Source organism: Taudactylus pleione, unplaced genomic scaffold, assembly GCF_031769625.1.
Source record: "Taudactylus pleione unplaced genomic scaffold, aTauple2 ptg000350l, whole genome shotgun sequence".
Classification (NCBI taxonomy): Eukaryota; Metazoa; Chordata; class Amphibia; order Anura; family Myobatrachidae; genus Taudactylus; species Taudactylus pleione.
Genome location: NW_028284751.1, coordinates 1889945 through 1902233, shown reverse-complemented (window position 1 = coordinate 1902233; position 12289 = coordinate 1889945). Strand labels below are relative to the sequence as shown.

Genomic DNA, 12289 nt, shown 5'->3' with positions numbered 1-12289 from the left:
TCCCTGTCCCTTCCCAGGTTTCTCCGGAGCCTGCGTGGGTTAATACTCTTAACTACATCGGTTCAGCATTTGTCCGATGTTTTACAGGGGGAGTCTGTGTTGCGGCCTCATAACGGCCGGTGGCGTCTTTATCTGCTCCTTATGGGGATGACGATGAGACGTCAGATCATGGGGAGATTCTGGATCTATCTGACCAAGAACCTCTCCGTACCAAAGAGCCGGACGCTAAGTCCAAGGTGTATATCCCTGGTCTTATTCGAGCGGTCCGCTCGGCTTTAGTTATTGAGGATATTAATCCTTTGGTGGCCACATTCATATATGCCTTTTTAAGGATATTAAGGGTGAGGCTACGGTGTTCCCTCTTTCTGATCAATTAGTGGATCATTTAGAGGAGGCGTGGAAAAATCCAGGTAAACGGTTTCAGCCCCAGAGACGCTTAGCCGTGGCTTATCCGTTTGCGGTCAATTATTTTTCTAAGCGGGAATCCCCTATGCAAGTGGATTCACATGTCACACGCCTAGTCAAAAGTGCCACGTTGCCTATGCCTTCGATGTCATCCTTGAAGGATGTCACTGACCGCAAGGTGGAGATCTGCCTCAAATCCGTTTATTCCCTTGCAGGGAAGCATCCAGACCGGCTCTGGCCGTGTGTTGGGTAGCCAGAGCTATGGAGCGCTGGGCGGATAATTTGGAGGCGTCTTTGGACTCTGACTGTTCAGCTGAACAGACCGAGTTGGTGGGCAATCTCCGAGACTCTGCCACTTACATTAATGAAGCGGCCTTAGATATTTGTATGCTCACCTCTAGGATCTCCTCTGCAGCCGTGGCTGCTCGTCGCACCTTATGGTTGCGTTCTTGGAAAGCGGACGCGGATTCCAAAAAGGGATTAGAAGGTCTGGACAGGTACTATTTGGTCCAGATCTGGACAAAATTGTAGTTACGTTGGCAGCAGCAAAATCTGCATGTCTTCTGTCTGCTACGATTCCTTCTAGTGCTGGTGGGTCGTCCTTTTGGCCTCACAGGGCCCAAGGTAGGCCTAAAGTACAGTCCTTTCCACTTCAGGGGCTCTTCATGGCGGCTCTCCTGCGGACGCAGGGAGTCCGACTGTTACCTTATCTGGACGACCTCCTGTTGATAGCGGGGTCTCCAGAGCTTCTTTTACACCATCTGGATCTGACGATTGCGGTACTGCAACGTCACGGCTGGTTGACAAACTGGCAGAGGTCCACTCTCACCCCGTCTCCGAGGATCCTGCACCTCGGGGCCTTAATGGACTCCAGGCAGCAGTGGATCTTTGTGATGGAGGAAAAGATCCTTGCTTTGTAGTTGAGGGTGCGCAGTTGTCTGCAGTGTCGTCGAGTGTCGATACACTTGGCAAAGAGGTTATTGGGCTCAATGGTGTCGGTATTCGACATGGTGGAGTACGCCCAATTTCACTCCAAACCTCTGCTGCTATTGATCCGGTCCAGATGGAATGGATTGCCTCAGTGTCTCAAGTCCCAGACGATGGGCTCACTCCGGATGTTCGCCTGTCTCTAACCTGGTGTTTGCAGATGACCCACCTCAACAAGGGTCGCCCGTTCTGGGTGGCGAACTGGGTCCTATTAACAACGGACGCCAGTCTCCGGTGCTGGGGAGCTGTCACGGGTCCACACTTGTTTCAGGGCAGGTGGACTCGGGCGGTAGCGGAGCTTCCAATAAACATTTTGGAGCTCCATGCGGTGTCAAGAGCTCTCCAGCGGGCACAGCCGGTTCTCCAGGGTCACCCTGTGCAGGTCCCGTCGGACAACGCCACCACGGTGGCCTATTTAAACCAGCAAGGAGGAACCGGGAGAGTGGTCTTTATACCAGGACGTCTTTCGGAGTCTGGTGGACAAGTGGGGTCTTCCAGAGATAGACCTCATGGCGTCCCGGCACAACAACAAGTTGCCGGTGTACGGGTCTCGAACAGGAGACGAAAAGGCGTCTCTGGTGTATGCCCTGTCTGTCTAGTAGACGTTCCAGTTTGCCTACCTTTTCCCTCCGTTTTCCCTTCTTCCGCGGGTATTACGGAAATTCAAATCAAGAAGGAGGTACGCTACTGTTGATAGCTTCCGAGTGGCCCAGACGGCACTGGTTCTCCGACCTCCAGAGTCTGTCAGTAGACGTTCCTCTGAGGTTACCATTTTGACCGAATCTGCTGTCATAGGGTCCTTGTCTTCACCCGGACCTGATTCGGTGTGGCTGTTGAGACGGTCATGCTAAGGTCCAGAGGGGTTTTCTAGCTCCGTGGTGCAAACCATACTAAGAGCTCGTAAACCTTCCTCGGCAAGAATCTACCATCGTGTGTGGCATACTTTCTTCCGGTGGTGTAGACCTAGAGGGTATTCCCTTAGGGAGTTCCGCCTGGCTAGGGTGTTGGCTTTCCTACAGGCTGGACTGGATCATGGGCTTCGCCTGGCTTCTCTGAATGTGCAGGTGTCTGCCCTGTCAGTCTGGTTTCATCGTAGGATTGCTGCGCTCTCTGATGTGCACACCTTTATGCGAGGTGTTCTTCGCATTCAGCCACCTTTTGTTCCACTGGTGGCGCCTTGGAATTGGGCTGTGGTCCTGAGAGTTCTCTAGGGACCGCCGTTTGAACCACTGGACTCAGTGGACTTTAAATGGCTTACAGCTGAAACCATATTCCTTCTGGCCATTGCCTCGGCCAGACGGATTTCGGATTTAGGGGTTCTCTCTTGTAGACCCCCTTTTCTGATTTTTCATAGGAATAGGGCGGTGCTTCGCACTCGTCCGGGATTCCTTCCCGAAGTGGTATCCAGTTTTCACATCAATGAAGAAATTGTTGTGCCGGCTTTCAATTCACCTGGACTTTCAGTGGGTGACGCCACTTGGGATGTTGTGCGGCATTGAGAATTTATGTTGACCGCACTTCTTCTTTTAGAAAGTCGGACGCCTTGTTTGTCCTCTCTGGCTTCCGTAAAAAGGGTTGGCCTGTTTCAAAGTAGACTTTGGCAGGCTGGATTCGTATGGCAATTTCAGAAGCTTATCTTCATGAAGGTCTTCCAGTTCCCTCCTTGGTGAGGGCTCGTTCCACTAGGTCTGTGGGTCATTCGTTTGCAGCTAGACGTGGTGCCTCTGCAGTTCAGATCTGCAAGGCTGCTACATAGTCTTCTGTCAATACCTTTGTGAGGTATTACGCTTTTGACATATTTGCCTCTCAGGATGCTTCCTTCGGGCGGCGGATTCTCCTCTCAGCACAGGAGCGTCCCCACCCTTAAAGGATACTGCTTTGGGACATCCCCAAGGTACCCTATTGACCCTGAAGTAGAAAATATGAGATATGGTAAGAACTTACCCTTGTTATCTCTATTTCTACGAAGTCCATAGGGTTCCACAGGACTCCCGCCCTGGCGCACCTGTACTGCAGATGGGCTTTATTCTGGTCACCGATTTTTCCGTCTCCCTATGGTGAGAATGTGATTCTTGTGAGTGTCCAGATTTTTCTCTTCTCTCTCTTTCTTCTCCTCCTCCTGCCTAAGGCTTGTGACGTAACTGAGATGCCTTGGCCCGGGGGCGGGGTATAGGAGAGGGACCCAGATGCATCCTGGGAGGCTGAAAACTTTAACTCTGTGGTGCCTGAAGACTGACGTCATCACCTATACCCCAAGGTATCCTGGGGAACCCTATGGACTTCGTAGAAATAGAGATAACAAGGGTAAGTTCTTACCATATCTCATATTTTCATACCCAACCCCAATTTAAAAACGCTATGTGCTTGAGAGAAAAAAAAAAATTTTTTACTTATGTGATGTGCATTGCGATATACTTTGTGCTGCGCTCAAACGATCTCATTAAGTGTTTGATGATTTCAGATATTTCACAAATTGTTCTAGGACATTTCCCTGGAGACAAAATAGGGGTCAATATAGATCTGCTTTGTAATGAATTGTTTACGGAAGATATCCTATCTATTAATAGTCATTGTTCAAGGAGAATTTCTCTCTACAGGTATAATCCTGAGTACATGGGAAAATGTACTCACACTTTCTTTTGTGTGAGGAATTTATGTGGTTTTTTATATTCTATATTTTTTTATACATTTTCAATTAAAAGTGAAGTTTTAATTTCTTTAAAAGACTGCACCTAAAAGGGAACTTTTTTGAGATGGAACCATTATTGATTACGATCTGTAAAGGTCTCAATCAGCGCCACACTTTGCAGCATTGTTGGTGCCCTCCCGTATTTCTGGGTGACTTGTTGTTGGTTATGGGCAGCGGCTACTGGGAGTATCTGTGAATATTCAGGATGAATTGTATCTGACAGGACTGTAGTTATGTTTTACATTATGGTCACTCTTTTTATTGTCATGGTTCCAGATGTTTTATCTAAGGAGGAATGGAAGGCTCCGCTTCCAGACTACGATTTCCTTGCCATGATGGACGCAGAAGATCCCAACTTTGCTGCTCAGAAAATTCGGATACACATGAAACCTGCCAGAAGTAAGAAAGCCAAACTTTTCCCTGAGGAGGAAGCTACAGACACCAAACCACAGAAGGGAGTAACAACTTTACGTGGAACAGTCCCGAAAGTCCTACAGGGTGAAGAGGACTCGGAGAAGCACACAGAACTCTAAGGACATAGCAGAGAACTGCAAACATGTCCTATTGACATATGTCATAGTAATTATTCTGCAGTACTATGTATCTGTTATCTTGCCCATTTCAGAGTTATCAAGTGAACAAGTGATTTTCTTGTTATCACTCGTTGCTAATCTTAAATGCTGCTCCGACCAATCAGGTCCTGTCATATGTTTAAAAAAATACAGAAGCTGATTGGTTGGAGCACCATTTAAGATTAGTAATGAGTAATAACATAAATATCACTCGTTAATAAATCTGGGCCTAAGCATCATTTTTCATGGCAAAAGGACAAATTAGGCTATGCAGCCAATGTGCCAAATGTTCAGCGATCTAACAGCCAAGGTTCCTCCATCAGGTTTGTTTTAATCTAGTTTGACTCCTAACCTCCTATCGCAGATGAGATTCAGTGCATTTTGGAAACATGCGTTTGTTTGTTATATAACTTTCTCATGTCCCACTATCTCATTGACCATGGCTATCTACTACTGGAAGCTAGGGCCTTCTGAAGCCATTTATGCTCTTGCTGCGCTAATCTTGGAAGACAAAAATATGTTTATTACGTAAAGCCGAGTTGGCCTGCCCACATGCCTCTGTATTGATAACTCAAATATATATTCCCCCTGGGTGCAAGCAAGGTAACGAGCACAAGTTCTTCTAAAACATTTTACCACGACATACCAAGAACCTTGCATTTTTGAACAGTCACCCAATATCTTCCAGGGCTAACGCGTTTCACCTCCATATATCATTAATTTTACTTCCAACCTTCATTTGTCTTATACATCCTTCCTAGGGTACATGTCACCCCTATAACTGCCCCTTCTGAAATTTTACTCATGATGTTGCCTCGTGACTGGACGGGTTATTGGCCCATTCATTTTCCACTGTAATATTATTAGTGTCCTTGGCTCAGATACTTAACAAATCTTCTTATATAGGTTCCAATAGTGAAGATGTATCTGGGGTCAGTCTATAACAAAATATATACATATACATACACCTTTGGTCTATTTAAAAATATGTAATAGCTTTTTTTTTTTTATTATTGATAAATTAGGCTCTCTAATCCACTGTCCTGTCCTGTACACCCAGGCGTTAACTTATTTTTTCTTCTCAATGTGCAGACAAGGAGCTAAATGTAAGCGCCTGTGAGATTTGGACAGTGCCGAGATCTTAGCGATTTAGCTGCAAGGTTAAAGTGGAGATTGTTTTATTTTTACGACAAAACTAGGCTGATTCTACGAATCAAAATGGCCGCTTCAAATCTAATGTTTAAATCACCGAAATATCTGCACTGGCCAAATCACGCAGGATATTACATTTGCGTCAAAGACTTGTACAACACAAAGTGCGATTCCAAAGCTTCTCTGCAGTATCCTGTTGCGGTATCGAAATATTCTGTAAATACTGTATAAATGTGTAAACATTCTGCAAAAGTGGTTTATGGGAATAAAAATAAATGCACTTTTGTATAAAAACTATATCTTGAGTAAAGTTATTTGTAGACACGTTAAAATTATTCTGGCACACTTTCTTTCAATTACCCTGATGACTTTGGGCCTGATTCAGAGCCGTTCGCTATTTGCGGTCGTTCGTTCAAAAACAAGGGGTGGCTATTCAAATGATCCGTTCGCAAATTGCAGTCTGTTCACACCTCTAAGTCTGAACGAGCGAGCAAAACATACGCTCGGTTATTTGTTAAAAACGCCCCCTGGCCGCTCGCACCATACGTCATGTCCGCTATTTATTAGATTAATCGAGTACATCGACCAGCGTATGAACTGCTCGCTATTCTTGTGGTTGGTTTTTGCTACCACAATCTTGCGAGCAGTTCTGGCTATAAAATAACCCAGTGACGTGGTCAATGACGCTGCTGTATTAATTCTGCACACCCATAAAACGCCCGTTTTGACCTTTAAGCACGCCTGCGTTCGGATCTCCACTCCCCATTTTCAAGCACCTTCCCCTGTTACCACCCACATACGCCTCATTCTGTCACTCAAAATAGCAGGCATTCGCTATATTGCGAGCACATGAATTTCGGCCGCACTGACTGGTTCGCGCATGCGTATAACGATCCGTACGCATGCGCAGATGTGCGAACATCGCTCGGAACGAGCGTACTGCCGCTAGCGAGTGGCTCTGAATGAGGGCCTTTATCCCAGACGAGTGAAAGGGTGAAGCTGCTTGAAAACTATTTTATTTGGAACTTTTTGTCTTTGAACCTCAAAACATGAATTATAATTCTGGACATCTATGTATATAGGGCTGATCTATAAAGGACTGGTAGTCTATTTCATTTATTTGCCCCTCGCCATACCAAAAAAAGACCAAGTGCATTTTTAAATGAATTGTAAATATTGCCAGCACAGTGTAAACCAAAGAGAGCAGTGAAACAGCAAAAATTGGGTATTTTCCATAATATAAAAAGTAACAGACCACAAAAAGATAAGAAGCCTAAAAATATAATGAAAATATTTTTTCTGCAATACCAGGTGCAATCCTACAAAGTAAATGAATGGTCGGCAGAAAGGAGCATTTGTGCTACGTGCTGGTTCTTTTTCTGGTTCATAAATGACCTTTTCTGGAATTAATGTTTTCAGCGACTCTCGTTACATCTGTTTCCCCGGTCCTGTAATGATAGCGTTTTCTACATTGACAGTACAGGAGAGCACCTGGAAAACACTGGCCAAATCTGTTTTGACATTAAGGACACATCAGTGATTTGTGCGTTGGTCTAAATGGGTGAATTACATTTGAGAAATGGACCCTGATCCTTTGTTATGTCAAAAACAAAAACCTGCAGTAAATCTGGCCTGAGAAATGGACTGCAAAGTGCCTGATAGGGCTTTTAGACAGATGAATAACTGCAAAGTGCTTTAATGTGGCTAAAAATCTGCAGAAACACCACTTCACTATCTAGTAAATGGAGTCCCCAAGAGTTGTGCCACACAAGCTCTTTGTGTACCCCCGGATCCAAACCGCAGCATCAGCTGCCTGCAGAACAATAGGTAAGGGGGACTGCACCGAACAGTAAGGCTTGCATCTTTCTATTGTTCTACACATGGTGGATGTGGTATGAGAAGTCGACCTTCAGAATATTTACATGGACGTTCGGTCGACAGGGAAAATATAATCTAACATATCGACACCAGAATGTCAACATACAGTTGCCTATATTAGCCTAAACCTAACCCCCTAATCCTAAACCTAAAAATAACATACTGGTATCGACATTCTTACCGGAACCCCTAGTCGGTCCCTGACGCAGAAACCCCAGGTGAAATTGTAGCAGGCGCCCCACAAATCTTAGGGGCTAATTTATCAACGAGTTTTATCATACGCAACGAGTTTTAAAACTCGTTGTATATGCTAAATGATGCTCCAGCCAATCAGCTCCCAACTGTCACTTTTCAAACACGTGACAGTTGGGAGCTGTGTGGCTGGAGCACCATTATCATACACAACAAATTTTAAAACTCATTGCGTATGTTAAACTCGTTGATAAATGGGTCTCTTAATCTGACTCTTCTGGTTTTGATTATAGAGGAGTACGTGAGACGCACCAAAGCAATTGATGCTCTGTACCGTGAATCTCACATAGCAAGTTGGTTGAGAACAGATGTCCGTTTTCCTGCTGTCTCTTTTCTACTTTTTAACTGAAGGTTTCCTGGAATGTGCTGTGTCCAGATAATGAGCTCTCCTGGGAGCAGTGTGAGAAAGTTAGGCCTCCCGTCCCTGCTATAAATTACAGTATGTAATACAGGCCTTTCAGTCTTGTATGGCTTGTCACAAACGTGGAATTTAGGAGCTGTGTTCCCGGACTGGGCCTTGGATCTGTATTACTTGGCGCAGACGCTCGCTGGAGGGGACTTGGCTTAATGAAGTTTCTCCGCATGAGAGGGTGCAGCGAACTGACAGGAGTTTGAGGAATGCGGCAGTAACGTGGTAGCTAGGAAGCTACGTGGAGCGGCTGGATAGCCGTGGGTAGACGTTGGCAGCTGAGTGGCTACGTGGAGCGGCTGGATAGCCGTGGGTAGACGTTGGTAGCTGAGTGGCTACGTGGAGCGGCTGGATAGCCGTGGGTAGACGTTGGTAGCTGAGTGGCTACGTGGAGCGGCTGGATAGCCGTGGGTAGACGTTGGTAGCTGAGTGGCTACGTGGAGCGGCTGGATAGCCGTGGGTAGGCGTTGGTAGCTGAGTGGCTACATGGAGCGGCTGGATAGCCGTGGGTAGACGTTGGTAGCTGAGTGGCTACGTGGAGCGGCTGGATAGCCGTGGGTAGACGTTGGTAGCTGAGTGGCTACGTGGAGCGGCTGGAGCGCAGTGGGAAGGCTTGCTTAGCTAAACTAAGAAACTAGTTGCACTGGCAACTTGTGTGAGCATTGGGGATCCTTTTATAGTGGACACTGGGAGCTGACAGGCTGAGAGAGAAGGAGAAGGCTCCTCATTGGTGGTAGTGGGGTCACATGGGCAATCCAAGATGGCCGCGCCCATGGACCGGAGGACAGCGCTTCCTGGAGGTAGTCAGCGGGGACCAGCGGTCAGCAGGAGCCGGCGTGGGAGCAGCACAGCAGCGGGACCCTCCAGAGGACAACAGCGGAGACTGCCTTGGGAGAAGAGGAAGGAGCGTACAGCGCGGGAGCCGGAAGACAGCGCGGGTCAGCGCCCGCACAGGTAAGCGACGGGGTCTGATTCTGGGGTCTCCAGGCCTGCGTGTGACATGGCTTCAGTGAAATTTGGGATACCCGTAAAGCTGAACACACTTGTGCATGGTCACTGGATGTGACTGCTGGACAATGTGGACACAAACAGGAATGCTAAAGTTGCAAAGTGCAAATGAACAATAATGCAATATGCTCGTATTGCAAATTAGGCTGCAGTACGATGAACCTTACCTGGATTAGGATAACTGCTGATCACATGACACTAACATGCAATCCTCCTGGGATGCTTGCTCCAGTCAGATATGCCCCTGACTCGTGGTAGCTCCCCAGCCAATTGTGATTAATATTAGGCGCTACCAAGGGGGTTTCAATCCCATTTACTATAACTTTCCTGGCCAATTGGCAAGATCTTCCATTAAGCCCCAATCGGTTTGCATGTATATAGCCAGGGACGGACTGGAGCTGTATTTCAGCCCTGGCAGTCCGCCCTGTATTCGCGTGTAAAGGGGGCGTGGTTTAATCAAGGGGGCGTGCCACGAGTCACGTCCCCGTTTCTCCCCGGCCCAGCACAGCAGCCGCCGGCCCATCCATGCCTCCACCCCTTCCGTCTCTGTGAAATTATAGTCATTCCGGAGCCATGAGGTGAAGGGCGGGGGACTTTTCCTTTCCCCCTCCTCAAGCCGGTCCTTAGGCCATCGGCCTTTCTGGCATATGCAAGAAGTGCCCGATGGCCAGTCCGGCCCTGTTATATAGCAATGCATGCTTTCAATATTCTCGCGCTCAGAATACCGGCACAAGAATCCCGAAACCTGTCAGAATCTCGTTTTCGGCATCCCGACCGCCACCATGCTGAACGTAAGTAGCAGCGTTGGGGGGAGGATTAACGTTACAGCTGGGCACTAGGGGGAGGGTTATGGTTAGGCACTAAGGGGGGAGGGTTAGGTTTATGCACTAGCGGGAGCAGTTGGGGTCAGGCATCGGGAGGAGGAGGGAGGGTTAGGGTAGAGAGACGGTTAGAATACTGACCAATAAGTGTCAGTATTCCAACTCTATCAGGATGCCGGCGTCTGGATTCCGATCGCCGGGTTCCCGGCCGCCGGCATTCCGTACCCACCCCATCTGAAGGAGGTAGGTCATGCATTGCATTGCATTACATTATATACCTTTGCAAATATTTCTTTGTATTTCTTCTCTGATTTAGGGCCTGATTCAGTACAGATCGCAAGTGCAACTACGGACGCAGATTGCGCAATTGTTTGCCGTTGCGCATGCATATAAGCCGCACTGCGCGTGTGCTGTAATCGCGCTGCGTCTATGTGTGCACAGAGGAATCCATTGCAGAGTGAGTGACAGGCTGTGAGCATTTGGGGGTGGTGACAGGGTAGTGGTTGGAGAAACACTGGCGTGCCTGTCCGCTTGAATGCTGTTGTTTGGGAATGCATAAATTAGCCACTGCGCTTGCATTCGCAGCATGAGAGCCTCCTGCGTGCGAGTAGACTGGCAGTGTCTGTGGCAGGTCAGGCCTGCGGTAAATGCTGCGTGAGTGGTCGATGTGTGTCGATAGTACAGATGTTTACGCAGAAGAGCGACGTGATTAGACCGATGTGAGAAAGCAGCAGTGGGCGTCTTTATGCCGGCTGAGCATTGGAAAGCGTTAGCATATTTTTACTGCTGCGTTCCGTAAGAAATCGCAGTTGCAATCGCAGTTTGGATGCATAAAGTGGCAGCGCTGTGATCTGGCTCCATTCATGTGCCGCAAATCTCAACTCCGCTCTAACGACCACAAGCCACGCTGTTTATGGCTTGTAAAATAAGTGCACATGTTCGTCCTCATCTGTTCAGTCTGCGCCTCAAAGTGACCTGACAGCGTTCTTAAAAAGAAGGGACCAAACCTGTTCTGTATCTCTTCCAGGAACTGCTAGAGAATAATCCCTTCAGGGGGTAACTTAGCATCTCCTAATATTTCTGCAGTTACACACATAAGGTGCTATTATAACAATTTAAAGTTTTATTACAGTCAGAATTGTATAATTCCTTCTGATTTTTCATGTGAGATTAAAGAACATTGTAAACGGTTGTACTTAAAGTTAATGTGGTCGTTGGATGGTGTGAGAGAGCTATATTATTAGCACATAGGTATTAAGTAGAGATTATGGAAAAAAAAAAGTCTATAAGGGATAAATGTTTAAATGAAATGTAATTCTGCAGGATAATAAGGCGTAAGATGTGCAGGAGTTATACATAAAAAGAAAATGTTGATATATACTAGAATTAATAGAGTGAGCAGATTTAGAAAGGGGGGTTTAAAATTAAGTGGATTATATAACAATTATTAACAGTCAAGGAACTACTGGGAAAGCTACACTGTTTTGTTTACCTTTTTGGCTGGACAGGAAAATTGTTTTTTTTTTCTTTTTTCTTTCCACTGTCACTTCCCTTTTTGTTTATGTGGGGGGGGGGGGTGTATATAAATTTCAGGGATTTGGGTGCTACTTATGGGCTCCAATCCCCAAGATCTTTGCTAGGGGTGTAGTTTGACCTTAAGATTTCCAGACCCTACATAAAGCCTTGGTGGATCACAGGGTAAATGAACCTCCCTAGCCTTGTGGTGAAAGAGGTTTAAAGATCCTTGATACCGTTATAGAGCCATGTAATCTCGTCATTTTGGCCCCACCTCCGCTACACAATGAAGATGATTATTGGCATTGTGAAGCAGGGGTGGTGTCATGATGATGCAATTTAGCATGAACCGTATCATTGCCCCCCTGCTTCGGGGGGTTTGGCTGAAAATTGCGGGGGAGGGTCGGCGGCCGAGAGGCTTCCCCACTTTTCTGGGGGGACCAGGAGCGCAACTCGATTTTCAGGGCTCACGGCCGAATCGGGAGAGTAGATAAGCATGACATTAACATCATTGTGAACCATTATAAATCTAGGATTATGGGTTTTATTTCATTTCTAAAGTACTTGAGATATACCCTCATAGGAAATTCTGTTTTTCACC

At 46.7% G+C, this 12289-nt stretch overlaps 1 protein-coding gene across 2 annotated transcripts in view; it reads left to right on the top strand.

The window, feature by feature from the left end:
• TXNDC16 (thioredoxin domain containing 16) overlaps positions 1–6102 on the top strand; it is a 138185-nt gene extending 132083 nt beyond the window's left edge. For both annotated transcript variants that reach the window (XM_088444172.1, XM_088444170.1), the window contains one exon: positions 4358–6102. In XM_088444172.1, coding sequence (XP_088300298.1) covers positions 4358–4614 — 257 coding nt within the window. In that variant the 3' untranslated portion in view covers positions 4615–6102. The remainder of the gene's footprint in view (positions 1–4357) is intronic.
• The last annotated feature ends 6187 nt before the right edge of the window (positions 6103–12289 follow it).